This window comes from Carettochelys insculpta, chromosome 9 (genome assembly GCF_033958435.1).
Source record: "Carettochelys insculpta isolate YL-2023 chromosome 9, ASM3395843v1, whole genome shotgun sequence".
NCBI lineage: Eukaryota > Metazoa > Chordata > Testudines > Carettochelyidae > Carettochelys > Carettochelys insculpta.
In genome coordinates this window covers 56,406,038-56,425,951 of record NC_134145.1, presented here as the reverse complement: position 1 = coordinate 56,425,951, position 19,914 = coordinate 56,406,038, and the positions used below count along the sequence as shown (strand labels likewise).

The following is a 19,914-nucleotide window of genomic DNA, read 5'->3' as shown; positions in this document are numbered from 1 at the left end:
AAGGGAAGGTCAATGTAAAATTTCAAAGATGGGTGTGGCACAATCAGCTTGACAGGCCAGGAGGATAATTTTAACAGCTGTGCTCTGTGTGGACTGGTGGGTGGTGATGTGGATGTCTTGAAGCTCTATCACAGGGGACTTTTAAAATTAGATTAGATAAAGCACAAGGCAACACACTGTGGGAAACTATGCTGCAGTGATAGGGATATGGATTAGATTAGTTTAATAATATTTCTGTCTTAGCTTCTATAATTCTGCCAGGCCAAGGACCTTCTGAATACACATAGACGACATGGTTCTGGAAAGACCAAAAGAGAATAAAGATAACTGGTGTTTCCAGATGAGCTCTTCAGACTAAGCCATGTAACTGGTTAAAGTCAGATAGAAGGATTATGTGGCACCTTCTTGGCTTAGTTATTCATGTGATATATTGTATAGTCTGTCTGTGCAGCACACAACACATATCTAAGTGTGTTATTAAAAAGTGTTGTAATAGTGGTGTAAAGGCTAATGCTGTACACACACATATTTGGTCAGTATATTTTCTTGTTCATTTAAGCTAGCTGAGTTTTTGTCGTTGCCTCCTTTATAGGCCTTTTAAATGTACCCCTGTTTCCTGACTTTCCTTCTCCTCCTGTCAGGAAGGGTAATGTAGATATTTTGTACTCCAGTCTATTTTGTCACTGTAGCAGTCTCAGACTCTGAGGCCTTGCAGGAATTCAGGATTCTTCTGTTGTGATGGCTCAGGTGCTAAAACCCAGCACAGAGACTAGATATTGCTGGTGCATACTGGATTCAACAAAGGCATTGAGAGGGTAGGATGTTTCTGGGAAATAGGTGAGGTTTTGGAACGAAACCTTAAGAACAGCCAAGCTGGAGAAGAAAATCAGGATGAAATGTGTGTTGCTCTGTGTTTGAGTTATCAATAAGGGCAAAACTAAGAAAGGAGTGAGTTTGGACACTGGCCCAAAGTTTGCATGGTCTCTGAGATTAGGGCATTGGGCTCACCTGCTTTGCAGTCATCCCTTGTAACTCCATGCATCTGCTTATCAAAATTATTATTATTTATCTGTGCAGTTGAATCTCAATTGGACATGAAGCCCCCTGTTCTGCAAAGTGCCCGGTGCCTCCTGAGAGAGCTCTTGGTACCTTCAGTAAGTTCTGAGAGCCACAGTTTAAGGACCCAGTGTTGTCGTTGTAATTAAGAGGACTTTTTTAATTGGCTGCACTGGGACAACATGAAGACATAAAACAGCAAAGAGTTAAGCCAAGATCTTCAAGTGGGCACTAATTTTGAATGCCTCACTTTTTAGATACTTTGAGCCTGGTATTCAGCAGTGTTCTGGTCCTACAGTTCCAGTCAAATTTATTGGTCGATCCAAATACTCAGTCTCTGGGCTGTCAACTCACCAGGGTTGGCCTGGAGTCTTCCAGAATCAGCATCCATCTCCTCGTGACTACTGAAAGAGATTTTAATGGGGATATTTTTTTTAAAAATGGCATGATGTCATGTTGGAAGAAACATCTCTCAGAACGGCAGTAGTTAGCAGTGGCAACGCTTTCATCCTCTCTCGGAAGTGAGAGGGGCACCCAAAGTCAGTGGTTGCCATCGACTCCTGTACTCCTCACCAGATGCAAGGAATAAGGGAGGTCGACAGGAGAAACTCTCCCATAAGCCTTCAGTGTGAACGCCAGGTAAATCGATTGCAGATACATCGATTGTCTCTCCACAGTTGCCACAGCTAGAATTGCACATCTACAATCGACTTTCTTTCCATAGTATAGACATAGCTTCAGGTTCTTATATATCTGTATCCCTGTTGAAAATGGATCTTAAGGGTTGATCAAATAGGTGCATTTGAAAATTCTATTCTATATTACCTTAATCAAACAAATCTCCGGAGATGTTAACTGTTTAAATAATTAAACTGGAAGAATGTTTAAAATCCATTTTACTTCTTTGTCACTGTTTCTCTTGTTTATATATATTGAAACGTGGAGATATACGTATCTCATGGAGCTGGAAGGGGCCATGAGAGGTCATTGAGTCCAGTCCCCTGCACTTGAGCAGGACCTATCACCATCATTTTTTTTTTTTTTAAAAAGTTAAGCTGTCCCAGACCCTTGAAAGGCCACTCAAGGACTGAGCTCACAACACTGGGTTTACAAGGCCAATGCTGTACCCACTGAGCCATCCTTCGCCCCCTTAATTTTGTTTTACTTTTGGTATTTCTCTCAACTTGGGTAATGAAAGTACATTAAATCATTTTTTACTTTTTTTCCATAGTTTCACTTTCAGATTCCAGATGCAACCTGTCTGTACTGCAGATGCAACGGCGGGGGGTGGGGGTGTCTTTCCTGTTTCAAAACAATTGTTTCTGAGGGCATATTTTGTAAAATTGTGAAACCCTGCTATAGATCTTTGTTAGGTGAAAGCGTTCTGTAACACAGTTTAGACTCTGAGACTGCATTTATCCTGCAAGCATTGGTCAACAGAAGTTGCTGTCTGAAGAGATCTTTGGACAAAACTTCTGTCAACAAATCACATCCACCCACAAAAGAGGATCACTCTGTTGATTTGCTCTTTCGACAGAGAGCAGCCAGACTGCCCTGCTCTCTCTCGACAGAACAGCCAACCAGAAGTACAGCAGACAGAGCTTCCTGGTGACCCAGAAGCTCTGTCTGTCGACGGAGGGGCCCCCCGTGCTGTCTACACAGCTTTTTTGTCAACAGAAGCTGTCGACAAAGGCGTTATTCCTCATCCTGGAGAGGCAGACGGTTTTTGGCAGAATTGCCGAGTTTTGTCAACAGACTATCAACAAAACTCATTTTGTGTATAGATGCTCCTTGGATTTTGTTGACAAAATGCCAGTTTTGTCGACAAAACCCTCTAGTTTAGACGTAGCCTGAGAAATTTAAGTTGTTGGTGTCTTTTTAAGTATTTCAATACACCATTATCTGAGTGACACCAACATGCCATTCCTTTGTAATGCCACAGTTTGAAGGGTAATGTTCTTGCCTTTGGTCCACAAGATTGTGGATTCAGGTCCTGTATTGTCACTTGGACATATACTGAATGCTTAAAATGTAGTGGTCTGGTATAGCCTAGTGCTGCTCTCCTTTCTGTTTGTCTCCGGTGGTGTCTTTGTGGAAATTAAAGGTTTCTCTGGCATTTTGTGGAAAGAGCAGGAGATTAGCTCGGCTTCCTGGCCAGAACCATCAATAAGGGGGAGGAAAGAGGAACAGGGAAAGGCTGTAATATGAAAGACTGCACAGTATGTTTTTGAGCTCATAATGGCTGTCATATTTTCCTTTATGTTGCCTGCTGCGCGAGTAACAAACTTGTCATAAGGGCGCTTTGAGTGTAGTTATTATTTATTGAGTGCAGGAAGTGTGTGTTGAGTTCTGCACTAAAAGAGAAATTGACAAAATCGTCACCCTAAGAATATACAGGCCACAATCCTGCAACCATCTATGAAGGATCCATGCACCTACATGGAGACTGGTTAAGTCAGTAGGGGTCCTCCATGTGGGTGTAGAAGTCTGCCTGCAGAATGGTAGTTACAACTGAGGCCTTGAACCTGCAAGTGACAATGAAAATCAGTTCTGTTCTGTGGGTCTTAATATTCTATCCCAGCCACGGTCTAACTGAACTCTTTTTGAAGGCACTGTGAGTTGAGGGAGCACAGCATGGCACAGGATCTTAACCTAAGAGAATTTCAGTCCCCAAGGAGCACCAGTGTTGTAGGGGGAAGGAGGCAGGCACGAGGAGAAGGTGTGCATGTGGGTGAAGTTGAATGCTATGTAACCTAATAATACAGGTTTAAAGCAGGGCTGGCCATTCACAGCCCATGACATTTTCAGGAGTTGATAGAGATTGTTAGAATCATGTGGCTTTAATAGCCCGTTGAGCTGACAGGCACCGGGGGCCACGGGGCAAGATGGGGGAGGACCTGGTTCTGTGCCTGGAAGTGGGTGGGGCCAAGAGTAGAAGGGGCATGGCTAAGGGCAGTCAGCCCTCAGCGCCACCTGTACCATGGCGGGGAGTCTCCCCCTCTCCCTGTTGGAGCAGCACTCCTGTGGCTCTGGGTCCCTAAGAAATGCTGGGCCCAGGGCAGTCACCCACTTTGCCCCACAATCCGTCACCAGTCCTGTTAATAGCTACCTATTATGATGAACAATAGGTACTCTGGATATACCTCAGTTTACTCTTAAGTTGTTTTGTTTGGCGTTGATTCATTCTCTTTGCCTAGTCGGAAGCTGTTTTGCTCATTAAGCAGCTCACAAAATGTCAATGCTAGCACTCTCTTGATTGGTGGAAATCACTGTGACATGGAGACACGTGGCCTGATTTTCACAGTTGTTGGAGTCACAGGGGTCACTGGGTTGTCAATGCTCAGCACCTTTGAAAACCGAACCATTAGACCCGTGGTGTCCAACACGTTCGCTCCTTGCCACGTGTAACAAATAGGAGGCTGCACATGCCTAACTCCCAAGAAATAATAATTCTTTGACTTCGTCACACGCGCTCAAGACAATTAGCACAGGCGCTCACCCGGGCGAGGCAGCCTGCCAGCCAGTGGGGAACCCCTGTGGGCACTCATCTGCGCTGAAAGGGAGCACCGCAGGGCAAGGATGGGGGTTTGATATCACGCCCTCTAACGTGTGGGGGCAGCGCCGCTGTCTGTGAGCCACTTGCAGGGAACAGCGGGAGCCACGTCAGGTGTGGGTGTTGCAGGCTACACAGGGCTCAAAGCCTTTCCGTAGTTGGTCTTTCTTTTCTGCAGCAAGTCACGTTGCTGTACTTGTGTCTGTGATTATGACGTCCTCTCACAGTTTTGTGTGAATTCAAAGGCCAGAGGGTATTTATTTTTCTAATGTAAGTTAATAAAGTTTTGTGTAATATAATGTGGCGAATATGGAAAAAGGACAACCACATGTGTGGCGAGCTTTGAATTCCTGTTGGATATCACTGCATTAGACATTCATATTGAAGGAAATGTTGGGAGTGAACTTCTTAAAACTGAGCTTTGGAAATGGCATGTGACCTCCTGTGACCTTCATGGGTGTCATGTGTCAGCAATCACTGTGTAGCGCTCCAAAACTTGTCCAATGGCTTGAGAAACAGTAGATACAATATTCTCCTAGGTAAAGAACTGGCCCAACACAAGCAGGGAAACTCCCCTTGCTTTTTGGTATCCTAGTACTGTCAGTAAAGAGAAGGTCTGTGATTAAATCCAGATTGAGCAGTTTCCTGTTAGCGTGCTAGATCAGCCCACAAGGTCTGATTCTGTAAGTCTGCATGATTGAACTCTTGTCTGCCAAGTCTTTTTTCCCTTTTAAACTTCCAGGCAGAGTTGCTGAAATAATGCAGATAAAAATGGTTCCTAAAAGTCCCTTAAAATGATTTCTAGCAGCTTGCAGTTTTGCTGACAAACTCAATTTTGGGTTGTCAGTGGTTTTTTTGTGAGCATTCTCGCAGTATGATGTCTTGGGCAAGTAACAATTAAAGTGTATTTTTGTGTACATTTCAATCCTAGAGCCAGTCTCCCCTTCATCTGCATGCTGAAGTGAATGGGAGCTTTTCATGTGGAACAAGAGAAGAATATGGCCCTAAATTAATGCATCAGAAAAAAATTCTGCTAAATAAAAATACTATTTAATTAAATACAGCAAAGCACATCTTTCCCTTAATGAGTTGAAGGGAATTGTATAAGGAACAGCTGATTTGAAAAAGCAAAACTTGAACAGGTTTAACATTTAATCAAAAATGAAGTTCAGCTTTTTACTTGTAAATTGCTTGGTTTAGTTTATTTGCAGGATTTAGATATTGCTTAGAAAAATGTTTTACTTAAAACATTAATACTAGTAATAATATTCAGGGTAGATTTTGATTTAAATCACTGATTTAAATAATGATTTAAATCTCTCTCTCTCTCTCTCACACAAACAAAAACAAAAACAAAAAAAAGCCATATCGATTTAAATCATATACGAAAAACACTAAGAGTAACTGAGTTTAAAGTGCGCTTAATTTTGGAGTAAGAACTCACTGGCACTTCTGTTTTTTGAGAAAACAAGTATAGAATGGAAAAGCAGAGTTATGCTAAAGTAAAATATGGAATAGATTTATGGCATCACCATTATGATCTGTGGCCATGAAGTTCCAAAATAAGGGGCATGTATTACGTAATCTAAAATAAGAAAAAGACACTTGGTGGCAAGTGGCAACTCTAGATTTCTCTTACAGCAGCTTTCTGTATTGGATACTTGAGCGATAGATTCTAAACCTTATTAACTAATTAACAAGCCATAGCGATTAGCGAAGCTAAACTCTTTTTCTAGCAACATCCAACACAGCAGACAGCTTGGGAATTTACTGGTCAGATCACACTTACGCTAAAAGGCACAGAGAGAGGTTTGAAGAATGGTGCATTGCAAAGTGAATTATTTTAGTTCCTAACCCAGGGGTTTCCAACCTGTTCCAATCGGGGAACCATTTTGACAAATCAGGAAGACTTGGTGACTCAAGACAATTCAAAAACGGGAGGAGAGGGGAAGGGAGAAGTGCCATAACCCGCTAATTTTGTGCCTGGGGCAAGAGTGTAAAATTGTGCCCCCTCATTGTTTATATATGCATAGTAGTTATTTCATAGAAAAAGGGAAATACATTAATAATAATGAAATAACAACACTTTATTATAGTTGATGTGATTTGTGGTAGGGGAAAGACCCTCATCCTCAAACTGCTCACATCCCCACTCCCCCAGCTTAAACCCCACACTCAGAGACTGGAGGGTCTAAGGGGATTCACCATCAGGGGCTGGGGGTGTCACTCAAGGGCTTGGGGGAGGCACATAGGGGCTTGGGAGGCTGGGAGGAGTCATACTGAAGGGTTGGAGGTTGCGGGGAGTCACACTTGGGCTGGGATGCTGAGGGGATCACACTTAAGGGCTGGGGGGTTGTGGCTGGGTTAGTCACACTCAGAGGCTGAGAGGTCACATTCAGGGGTTGGGTGGGTCCCACTTGGGCTGGGGGAGTCACTCAGGTTGAGCGAGTCACACTCAAGCTAGAGGGGCTGGGGGTCACACTCAGGCTGTGCAGGTCACACTTGGGCTGGGGAGGCCAAACTCAGAGTCTGAATGAGTCACACTAGGGCTGGGGAGCTGTGGGGGTCACATTCAGAGGCTTGGGGGAGTCACACTTAAGGGCTGGGGTTTGAGGGCTGGAGGAGTCACACTTAGGGGCTGGGGGGCTAGGAAGGTCACACTCGGGCTGGTGGAGTCACACTCAGGCTGAGAGAGTCACACTCACGCTGGAGGGGCTGGGGGAGTCACACTGAGGGGCTACATAGAACAGAAGGGGGAAAAAGGGGTGGAGGGGAGTGAAAAGTACTGCGGGAGTCTATGAAGTGGCTGCCTGGGATAGCTACGAATATCAAAGGTGGAGAAGCTGTCTTTGTAATGAGCTGTGGCAAGTGGCAGCGTTAAGGAGTTGTTAATGGCTTCTTTAAGAGCCACATAAAACTCCGAGTTCATGGTGACACTTAATAAAATGTAATCACAACCCACGTTTGGGTTCCAACCCACAGGTTGACATTTCCTGCCAGTTGAGCCGCTCAGCCATATCCACGTCTTCATCCAGATCCTTTTCTCCCAATGAGCAATTTTCATTATGTTTCATTCTCACAACTAGGTCCTGCCTCCTCCTCTTAAGTAACAAGCAGTTCTGTAGCACCTTAAAGACTAACAGATTTATTTATTTGGTAATGAGCTTTCATGGGTAAGACCCACTTCCTCAGATTTCACTTGACATGTTTTCCTTTTTCACTCAGGGAACATATTTCTTCAGAATATTCCCAGATATTACGCCCAGAAGCTGAGGCAATTATTCTGTGGCAAACGTGTGGCGGAATACAGGAAATGATCCCTTCTAGTCTCCTCCAGTGTTCCTTTCTATATTGTCTCTCTGTCTTTAAGACAATGTCTTAACTAACTCCTCTGCTGTGATTGGCCGTGGTCCACCTCCACGTAAGCACAGAACAACAACAGCCCTATCCAGCTTGTGTCTTTCTTTGCACATGTTACTTTCTAGCCTGCTGAGAAACAGAAACTGAAATCCAAGAACTGTCAAGAAGCAAGAGCTGGTAGTTAAGCTGGACAGGTTAGAGCCAATAATACATTTTTTATGAGGCTCCGAGTTTACATATAGCAAGTTTGTGATGAGATTTAATTGTAACTTTTATTTTTAAATGAGAAATTTAGCATTTTATTGATGGTGTTTTAAAAAAAAATCTTTTTTCTCTAAATTATCTCTTTTAAATCCATCCTGATAATATTGTGTGGCTTTATGCCTTTTCTGTTGGGTTGTTGAGTGCCATGGCAAACTACGTAGTTTCCAACAGAAAAGGTTAATCAATGGCAATTCTAAGATTTTGGTGAGACAAAAAAAAAATTACCATGAAATGAAGATGTGATTCTGCTAGCAAAGATCCCCTTTGTCGGCATCCCCTTTATCTCTGATTTTTTCCTGGGATAAGGGGTTGGAGACGGGGGGTTTTGCCAGCAGAACCAAGTCGTCACGATTTGTTTTCTGCTGTGAATATGCAAATGAGCAGCTTGGATATGGCCATTTTGCATTTTTGAGACTGCTCATTTGCATCAAGCTGCCAGCACGAGGGGTTAATGTAGCACTAGCCAGGATGTGGTTATGAACGCGCTTGACCTTCTGCTTATCTACTGTGTCCTTTCTCATTACCCTCGGTTGATTTTTATGTCCCGGTCCTGTACGCTGCTCCCAGCATTCAGTGGGACTTCTCCGGCACGCAAAATTAAAGACTTAGCTAATAAATCATTTCCCAGAGACTTTAGGGATGTAGAAGTTATTGCTCATTGCTCTTTTGGTTCCTTGCCTGTATCATTTTTTCAGAACAGCTAATAACATTTTAATGCAGCAAGGAAGACATGTCATGCCTTGTTATACAGGCCCAAAACAAAAACACACAAAAACAAAGGAGATATCCTCAGATACAAGTGAGATGATGGTGCTTTAAAGTAAGACTTCAAATAATGCTCATTTTCTCAAATGGAACATACGATTTCACTTAAGTGATTTGTATTAAAAAGTCTAAAAATGATTTGCAGCTGGAGATTAAAAGTCATTTAAAAGGAATTTAGCTAACTTAACATTTCGCAGTTAACTTCTGAACATGTTTGCCTATTACTGAATGATACAAATCCACACTTTGTTCCCAAGTTGATATTTTTACCGCTTGTTAAGATGGGCGGTCATTAGTTAGTGTTCAGAGTGGCTGAACTGTTTTAAGTTAGTGAAGTAAAATATAGCTAAAAGCTTTCATTAATTTCCAGGCTAAAACGTGATAGTGGTGAAATTTATATATATAATAGATCTGAAGACTAAAAAAGGATTGCTAGTTAGATCCTTTATTACAACATTAGTCTTGCATTATAGAGCAAAGTAGTAATCATGGCAAAATGAATCAAGATTAAAAAAGTTAGTGCCAGTGACAAATATTTAAGTGATATTTTAATTCCTTTACTAGAGAGCAGGGTGTGCAAATAATACTTGTATTTTATGACTTCAAAGCACTGTGTACTCACTAAATTACATAGTATCAGTGGTGTGCTAGTTATTATACCCATTTTACATATGGTTAAACTGAGGCACCTGGAGATTTAGGGCCAAGTTGTGACTGGCCTTGCATAGCTTAGCCGAGTGAGTAAAGTGCAAGGAACCTTCTACTGTCTCTAGCCCCTTGCAAAAGAGTCAGACAGAGTTGTAGGCCCTGTCAAAAGAGGTGAGAAGCAAGCAGGGCTATGTAGGTGCCTTGATCTCTGGAAAGAAAGCACAGCAGATGTTCTCCTCCCATGTCAGGGAGCTCTGGGTGATATTGGGTCTCCCTGTGTCACAGTGCCTCCCAGAGTTCCTGCTGAGGCAGTGGGCTCTATGTCTCATCCAGCCAAGGGGTTAATGACACAATCTATCCATAGGGGGCTAGTGCTGGCCATACAGTGAACTGCTGGCAGAGCTGGAACTAGCTCTAATCCCCAGTTCCCATGCCTGACTCCCAGACAGCAACCATTGTCCCTTACCAGCTATGCCACCAAGAAAGAGGGAAGGGGCTTCTTCTTAAAGTGAATACGGTTCCATGGATATCTGTCACTATCCTGCCACAGCTTGTACAAAGTTGGGTCAGCAATCAGGACCCCTGTAAAAATGATCTCGCTGGGAAGCAGACGAGAAGAGAACTCAACTATCAGACTAACTCGGGAACCTTATTGGAGAAAAATTACCACCCCTAGTTAGCAGTTAAAAGTCTGATTCAGCAGCCCATTAAACTCAACAAGAGGTGGATGAGCTCCAAATCCTGTCTGACTTAGGGTATGTCTTCACTACCCTGAAGATCAACCCAATCAGGTTCGATCTTCTGGGGTTCAATTTCACATGCCTGGTGGGCCATGTGAAATCGAACAATCAGGGGTTGACAGTCAACCCCGTATTCCTCATTCTCACAAGGAGCATGGGAGGTTGATGGGAGACTTTCTCTCGTTGACTTCCCTTTGTGAGGATGACCAGCTTAACTCAGTTGTAGATAAGTCTATTTGAGTTACACAATTGCTGTCGCTGGAATTGCGTATCGAAAATCGACTTTAAGGTGTAGCGTAGACCTGTCATTAGTTACCCACGTGAAGTCAACAGAACTACTTGTGTAAGTCAGGCCTGGTCTTACACATACAGTTGTACTGATTTAACTAAAGGTGTATTAAAGTTAGATTTAGTTAAATCAGTGGAACTTTCAAGTGGAAACTTTTGAATCAGGAACAATCTTTACATTTGGTTTTTGTTTAGCATCTAACACAATGAGTCCTAGCCCTGAACGGGGGTGACTAGGCACTACGGCAATACTACCTGGAGAGGCAGAGACTGGGCATGAGGGGAAGAGATGAAGCCAGAATGTCGCAGCTGGAGTTTCTGTATCAGCGGAATGGCTGGTGTAAGCGTCTCTCTGAAAGCCGTAGGAAAATGAGCTGTTCAGCGTTGTAATGCTAGAGTGTAAAGGAAGTGGCTTGGACTCCTCCTATTCTGTCTTGAGACTGTAGCAAAAATTAACACTGGGTAAGACTAATTAGACCACTTAGGCCAGGAGTCTGTGACCAAAATAGCAAGAAGAGCTGTTTCTTCAAATTCAGTTACAGAATCAATATTTCAAGAGTCGCAGTGCATGCGAGTACGAGGCAGTCCTTATTAAGTGGTGTCACACCTGACTTTTTGTAACCCCCTTTTGAAGAACAGTGCATGCACAATGATCTGTACCAGTTAGACATTTGAAGTTTCTTTCACCTCTGGGTTGGAGAGCAAACGAGGAGAAGGAAAACGCTGAGCTTGGAATAGGCTCTTAAGCAGGAGGGAGCAATGTTGGCATCAACTCTCAGCCTTTTTTTTTTTTTTTTTTTTAAATAAAGTACCCCTTTTTAAAAAAATTATAAATACCCCCAGCTCCCTGCTTTAACCCAATCCCTCCTCCAGAGCCAGGCATCGCCACCCCCCTCCTGTCCTTCAGAACCAGGCATCCCCCAGCTCCTCCTGACCCTGCTTTAACCCAATTCCCCCTCCTCTCCTTCAGGTCCAGGCACCTGCAGTCCCTTTCCCACCCCACCCCCATCCAATCCCAGTGACTCACCATAGGGGCTGCCACGTGCTTCTCCCTAGAAGCACTGGGGAGGGACGCATACACAGAGCGGCACACAGCGCTCTCGCAGCTCAGAGCATTTGATTGCTCAAAAAGCTGCTTGTGGTTCAGGTGCGCGTAACCCCCAGACTGCTCTTGTGTCCCAGGGTCAGCAACCTGCCAGCGGAGCCAGGAGCCCACCTGAGGCAGCTCTGTGACCAGGCCTTGCTTGGGAGGCTCTTGTCAGGCGGGCTCGTACAGAGCCACACAGGAGTCAGTGGTGGCAGTGTCCGGAGCTGCAAATGACTCATTAGAGAGCCGCTTGCAGCTCAAGAGCTACACGTTGCCAACCCCGACTTAGGCCATCCTTGTCGGTACAGGGCTATTCCATACAGTATACTTATTAGTGCTCCATCTGACGTAATTTTAAATTAGAATTAGAATATCTGACTAATGGGGCTTCCACCACTCCTGTGGGAGATCACTCTGCAGTCTAATGGACCATGTGGTCAGGACATGTTTCTTGATAACCTAAGTTTCCCTTTGCACAATTTCAGTACACTTCAGCCCACCCTAAGTTGTACACATCTTGTAGTTACACAAAAGTAACTTTATCTTTAAAAGAACTATTTTCAGTTCTCCAAACTATATTTCAGTTGTGAATTTGCACAAATCTGATTACGTTGCTTGCTGGGGGGATTGTTGGCACACTTTTTTCCATCTGGGATTTCAGACTTTCAGAGACAGGCATGGACCATCTGCTTTTTCTGTTTATTCATGAAAGTTTATTGATATTAGCAGCAGATATGATAAATGACCTATGTGCACAGTATTCATGACAAGGTAACTGAGCAGATGCGCTTTAGCGCATATTCCCCCAAGCTGAATCTACAGTACCTCAGTAACATTGTCACTTTTTTTTTAAAAGAAAAAACTGTAAACAAGAAAAACCTTGTTCAAGTTTCCTTTTTCCTTTTCTTTGCCTTTGTATGCCACTAGCCTCGAGTAAAATACGTATTTAAACTTGGGAACTTAAAAAGTTCTCATCCAGTTGATGGAGTCTTCATTATATTTTATTTATTAGTGTGTATATTTGTAGATTCATCTATATGGCACGTCTGTCTCAGATATCTTAAAAACAAATATATGAACTGTTCACAGGGATCATTTTCCACCCCTGAAATATAATTAAGTCTAGAGGCTGCATCCAAAAGCCACTGGAACGTTTTCTCTTGACTTCAACAGACATTAGATCAGGCTCTAAACCATACACAAAATCACTATACTAAAATTTAGAAGTGATGAGGACTATTGTATCTATGTGATACTGAGAGAAATGATGACTGAACATAATGATATATTTGGGCCTTGAATAGGACACCAGTGTTAACACCCCTCCTTTTGCAAAAAGTATTATGGAATGTTGGATGACCACAAGTGTTCAGGATATCACTTGGTTTTACATGTCATCTAAAATTGGCACCTTCAGCAGCAAAATATCCCCCGCTTACCCCAATGTGCAAAGCACTCAGCTGTGTGTATTGCTTTTAATATTGATTTAGAAATGAGAGAGCCACTGAATCACCAGTATTATTTCCTCTCACTTGGATGTTTCTTATAGGCCTCTTGTCCAAGTAGCAATCTGGTTTAGATAGTAAAATCTACTGGTATCATAAATCCTGGCAGTTTGACTACAGTCAGCTATTGAAACGTCAGGTAAAGGATGTCAAAGAAAAGAAGGATAAGCTATTCTAAAGTGTTGCATCAATAGACCCATCTTCTAGAGTTTTAATGGCCATTAAAAATGACAGAATATTTTAGGAGTTGAAGATATGGTGTCATTTACCCCTTATTCAAAAAGCATAATTTAACTTCTTGTTCCGTGTGGTAATTCTTCTCATGTGGGGTAGCTGGTTTCTCCCATGCTTTTGATCCTTTATTTCATAGGTTGAAGGGGACCAATTGCCTCCAGGACATACCGTCAGCCAGTACGAAACATGTAAGATCAGAACAATAAAAGCTGGCACTCTAGAGAAACTTGTGGAGAATCTGCTGACGGCTTTTGGGGACAATGACTTTACCTACATCAGCATCTTTTTGTCAACGTACAGAGGCTTTGCCTCTACTAAAGAAGTACTGGAACGTCTCCTCGACAGGTAAGAGTCCCTGGTTAGCTATAGAGAAAATAGTTTTCCACCTCATTGTCATGTCATGTCAATGTCATATGCCTGATGAGGGACATTGCAAGGAATTACCTGAAATGTATTAGGGGAAATGAATTTGAAAGGCTAATGATATTTAGATATTTCAAAATTAGTGTTGATTTCTACAAGCTTAGAAGATCCAATATTTCTGCTTAAACATTTGGTTGATAAATATTTCTCTTCCTCATAGCCCAGTACTCCATAACGTGTGTCTGCCAAATAGAGAGAGCTGGCTGTTTTGGGCTTCTGAAGAATGACATTCTGACCACTGTTAAGGGAAAGTGGTATAACTAGGTCTTTACCCAAATTCATGACCCTAACAAACACAAAATGAACCCTGAAATCTGTTTTCCCCTCTCCCCCTGTGAAATCTGGTCCATACAGATTTCATGGAGGGAGACCAGAGTTTCTTAAATTGAGTGGTTCTGACCCAACAGGGAGTTGCAGGCAAGTTGCAAGGTTATTTTAGGGGAGTCACAGTACTGCCAGCCTTCGGAGGTGGGAGGCCACAGAGCAATGGCTATTAGCTGAATGCCCAGCTCTGAAGGCAGCGCCCTGCTAGCAGCAGCACAGAAGTAAGAATGGCAGTACGATACCATGCCACCCTTACTTCTTCACTGTTGACTTCAGAGCTGGGTGGTCAGAAAGTGGTGGCCACAGACCGAGGCCCCAACTCTGCAGGCAATAGCACAGAAAAAAGAGTGGAAGTACAATACCATACTTTCCTTACTTCTGTCTTGCTGCTGGTGACAGCTCTGTCTTCTGAGCTGGGTTCCAGGCCCACAACCACTGGCCTTCAGCTGCCCAGCTTGGCCCGTAGTGCCTCTGCCAGGAGCAGCATAGAAGTGAGGATAGCAGTACTACAACCTCACACAATAACCTTGCAACCACCACACAGCTTCTTTTTGGGGCAGGGTCCCTATAATTACAATACCAGGAAATTTCAGATTTAAGTAAGTGAAATCATGAAATTTGTTATTTTAAAAATCCTGTGATGGTGAAGTTGAACAAAATGGACCGTGAGTTTGGTAGGACCATGGGTATAACTACTCCCAAATAATAGATATGCTGCAAAATCAGAGTTATGATCCAATTCAAGCCATTGGTGTTACCACACACCATTTCCTGTGTATGTGGGTTACACAGAAGGGGACACTGGCATGTCAAGACATAGCATGTACAAGCATGAGCATACAAACCTATTCTGTGTCTGCCACACTGCTCCAGAATACTGATCCTTGTCTTCTATCACGGAAGGACAGCAGACTGGCCTCTTTGATGTGTAAGGAAAGCAATGACCGCGGCACTTTTTATTTATTGGACAGCTCAGTGATTCTGGAATACAAAGTCTAAGGAAGAACACCATTTAACCTCAAAAGAATCAGGTTTAGACGGAGATAGTAAGGTGATTGGTCCATACATAACAGACATCGGTTTTCAGTCTGTATTGTTCCATGCTCTTTACTCTGCTTGTAAGTTAAGGATGGCTTTTTTGGTAAGAGTATTTTAAGCTGTTTTACATCACCATAGTGTAGTGACAGAGAGATAGCTGTGTTAGTCTGTATTCCATCAAAACAAAAATGCAGTCATGTAGCACTTTAAAGACTAACAAAATAATTTATTAGGTGATGAGCTTTCATGGGACAGACGCACTTCTTTAATGTGAAGAAGTGGGTCTGTCCCATGAAAGCTCATCACCTAATAAATTATTTTGTTAGTCTTTAAAGTGCTACATGACTGCTTTTTTGTTTTGCTAGATCACCATAGTGTAATCGTTTTGGGGTCTCAGCAGTTATTTTACTCGATTTATGATTGGATTGCCAAAGGGATAGAAGAGAATTTTATTTCTTGTGCTTATTTAGTTAGCGTGCTGTCAGAATCAGTTGATGTACAGAAGAAGCCATGGCAATGTCTAGTAATTAGAGCAGGAGGCTAGGAACTGGGACTCCTGGTTGTCTAGTCTTGGCTATCTCACTGACTTCCTGTGTGACACTTGGCAAGACCTATACCTTCTTCTCCACGTTTCAGATTCCCTTCCTCTGGAAGATGGGTGTAATAAGGCTTATCTCCCAGGGCTGTTGTGTGACTTTGTTAATAATGATGCGAAATGCTTAGAAAGCAGGTCCTGTGTTTGTCCTTAGGAGGGAAAGTACTGTTGTTCAAGTATGAGAGCAGCAGGAGCATAAAAGCCATGTAACATGTAGGAGTGGTAAAAGAGAAGCCACAGTGGGCAACAAGAATACCGGGTTAGCTTTTGACTTAAGAAGGTTGCTGGCAACCTCTTCCCAGTTCACAAACTGCGCATTTGTAACTTATCACTATGCAAAATCAATCATGCTGTGAGGGGCAAATCCAGAACTCACTTCTGCACTTAGCAGACTGGATTGGGTGCTGAGTAGATGTGCTGGGGTGGGGAAGAAGGAATCTATCCCAGGTTACGTGAAAAAAGTGGCGATTTGGGGGATTTTATTCCCCTTATTTTGTTGCATGTAAGTTCTACTGTCCTATCGTAATCCTTTGTGTGTGCCTCAGCTTCTCAGGGCACGGCACCAATACCTAGATGATGGGAATTTTGGATGTGATTTCCTCCTACATGTACACAATGGCTGATGCCCTTTGTAACCTGAGCTTGGGAGGGGATGTGTGCAGATGACACCTTTTGCCTAGGAAGCAGGACGGAGGCCGGCGATGAGGCTTGGCTGGGGGTGGGGCAGTCTGGGCTGGCTTGGAGCACCAGACAAAAGCCAGGCCCTCACTCTTGGGACACTCTACCAAAGACTGATTGAACTGACTGCTTCTGGTTATTGTGCTGACAAGTTTGTTCTGCACTTTGCCCCCCAGTGACTAATAAACTTTCTGTCCTGCCTGCTGTCAGAGGGTCACGTCTGTCTGCAGATGGCGTGTGCAGGGCCCAGTGATTCCCTCCGGTAGCTGGAGTAGTCTCTGCAGGCCCTTAAGTGCTGCCTGAGAAGCTACAGACACTCTTGCCCTGTGTTTGCCTACTACATACTTCTTGGAGGTCAGTCAATAACAAGTAGGGTGTCTTCATGTCACCCTCCTTTTTGTGGGTCCACTGATGGCTGATCAGCCAGATTCTGGAACTGCAAGCCTTAAGACAGAAGGGGCAGGCACTGGTAGCTGTTGTACAGGTCTGGGGCAGTTTTTGCCACTCTTTCCTTCACCGCCTTTCCTTGTCTGCACTGCGGCGGGACCTCTCAAATTTTCCACCCCCTCACGGATTATCGCTGTCCACTGGGGACGGTCCTGGGCAAGGTTCTCCCAAGCGTTGACACTGATGCTGCACTTTTTCATGTGCGCCTTCAGCAAGACCTTATATCGCTTCCTTTGTCTCCCAGTGCTAAATCAGGGTTTCCTGAGGCACATTAGCAGAGGGTAAGGTGGAGCCTTGCACTGTGGTTGCTCATGCTGTTCCTGTTTTGTGGTTCATAAGGAACATCAGTCTCCAAAGTTGTTAGTCCAGCACTTTCATGAGCACCAAAATACATACAGTAGAGCAAACACCCTTCGGCTAGTGATGTAAAAACTCTGAGCTCGGGGACAGGAAGAAGGTGATAATCCTTTTGCAAGAACAGACAATACCGAAGCTATTGGCCAAGGTTTTGGTTGTTTCAGATGGATACTTGATGTTTTGGGATGGTTGGTTTTTAACCATAAAATGACCAAACTTCAAGAAGCTACATTTATTTAATGGAGTCCCAGAGAATGATTTGGAGACTTCTGCTTTGCCAGGAGAGCTTGTAGACTTTTTCAAGCTTCATCTACACTACGAGATAAATTCAAATTTAATGCAGTTAACTCAATTGTACCAAGTGACTGTCTTCACTGTAAATACCATTAGCTCGATTTAGGGAGCACTAATATCAATAGCATAATATCATCGGAACTGGCTGGGGGTAGCGTTAAGTTTGAATTCAACAGTTCACATGAAGGCTAGTGTGGAAGCGCCATGTCTTTGAATAGAATTCATTAGCCTCCGGAGGCAGACTGGCGCTGTTGCACCTGGCTTCTGGGTGCCTGCCGCTTGTGGGAGCCAGGAAACTGACCAGTGCGGCAGTCCTGGTCAGTTTCCCAGCTCCAGCAAATGATGGGGAGCTGGGAAGCCAACAGCACTGGTCAGTTTCCTGGCTCCCCCAAGCTGTGGGGATCCAGGACACAGGCAGCAGGGTGAGTGCTGCTAGTGGTGGGGGTGCAGCAGGGCCTGGAGGGAGGCACAGAATGCGGGGCTGAAGGAACTGTGGGATAGGTTCCCACAATGCACTGCTGCAACATTTGATGTTTGGCCACTCTAATGTGGCAGCACTAACTCAACTTTGTGTGGACTTTCTTGGAAGGGAAGATACTCAAAATCGAATTTATAAAACCCAGAGTTTATGTGGTTGTATAGACATGGGCCTCACATTGCTCTGCATTTTTTTTTCCTGAGGAAGATGGACTCAAGGAAATTAAAAGTCTAAGCAAGGCACATTACATTAACGTTGAGATAACGAATTTAGGTACACAAAGGTCAGGAAACAGGAAAAAAGTAACTTCACCATGAGAAACTTAATGCGTCAGGGATTGTAGTTGCTTTTTAATTCTATACATTATAACTGGGATTTTCAAAGCAGCCTAAAAAAGTGAGATACCCGAATTCCACTGGGCACCTGGCTCCCTAAGTATCCTCTGAAAATTCTAGCCTAATATATTCATGTCTGTTGCTAAACCTGTCCCCTAAAATATATACATTGTGCAATGCAGCTGAGTAAACATTACTGCAAAGTCCTTAATATTTTCATATCCTGACTTTAGAGCATTTCAACTTGTAATCATAATGTTAAACTGACCAATACTCTGATGTTTTAACATATGTTGTACCAGTATTTTCCTACGTATCTAAAATCTTCTTATCCGTGCTGCAGTAAAAAGAGCACAACAAAGGAGGGAACAAAGGTGAGGCTTGGGTCATGCAAAGGAGGTCACACGCACCCACAGCACTTGCCCTTGTATTCTCCCCCTCCCCAGCCCCATCACCTTCAGGGCCACGCTGCTTCTGGAGGAAGAAGCAGGAGGGGACAGAGTAGGGGGAGGGGGTGGAGCAGGAGCGGGGAGGAGTGAGGCATGGGCAGAGCAGGGGCAAGGAGGGGTTGAGACAGGGGCACTTGAGTGGTGTTCTCTCCCCCCACCCCCCGTCAACTCCTCCTCCTCCAGAGCCACTCTCACCAGTCGCCACTGGGAGGGAGTATCGGGAGGGAGGGGGATGAAAGGATATGTATTGTGTGTAGGGCTAAATCTTTAGTCAGCTTTTAAATTTGAGAATGTGCATTTCATTAGAGCTCCGTTTAAGTGGCCCAGATTTTCATTTGACTGCACAGATAGGTAGATTAGCAGTTAATGACTCATGCTGCATGTGCAACGTTGGAGTCCACTTCTAAAGAGTGAGTCCCTCATTACTGGGACCTACAGCTGAATCCAATCCCAGCTCATTGCCTTCTGCTTATTCAGCTCATGACTAGCTGAGGGAAGCCTGGGTCCCTGCCTGTACAATGTTGTTCCACTTCCACAGTTCTGTGTCCTGCTCCCAGCTCCTGCACTTAGGTCCTTCTTTACTTCTCCTGGACTTGGTACTTGGATTCTGTTCGGGCTTCCACCTTCTTGTTCCTAACTCCCAGTTCCTAGTGGCTGGTCCTGGCTCCGGCTCTGTTCCAGCCATTAGGTCAGCCTCTTTTCCTCACCCTTAGGAAAGACCACCCTGGCCCCAGTCTCTGACACGTCAATCACTGCTGTGTTTTTTGTTAGCTAAAGTGAAAAATGCAGTGGGAGTCCACTTCTGTGAGGTGCGGGACACCCTCAGCTCCTTGAAATCAGTGGGTTCCAAAGGCATTCAGCACCTCAGAGGGCTGGACTTCCTCTCTTTCAGAGATAATTTGTAATACAGTACCACCTAGAAACCCTGTTCACCACCTGAGACCCCATTGCACATGATGCTGGAAAACTTGAGTTCGATCCTACAATCCTCACTCA

The 19,914-nt window shown here is 43.9% G+C and overlaps 1 protein-coding gene across 3 annotated transcripts in view; it reads left to right on the top strand.

Annotated features, from left to right (window-relative positions):
- Window positions 1-19,914, top strand: part of RGL1 (ral guanine nucleotide dissociation stimulator like 1) — a 104,366-nt gene that overhangs the window by 23,490 nt on the left and 60,962 nt on the right. For all 3 annotated transcript variants that reach the window (XM_075002516.1, XM_075002513.1, XM_075002514.1), the window contains one exon: window positions 13,637-13,845. In XM_075002516.1, the coding sequence (XP_074858617.1) occupies window positions 13,637-13,845 (209 nt within the window). The remainder of the gene's footprint in view (window positions 1-13,636; window positions 13,846-19,914) is intronic.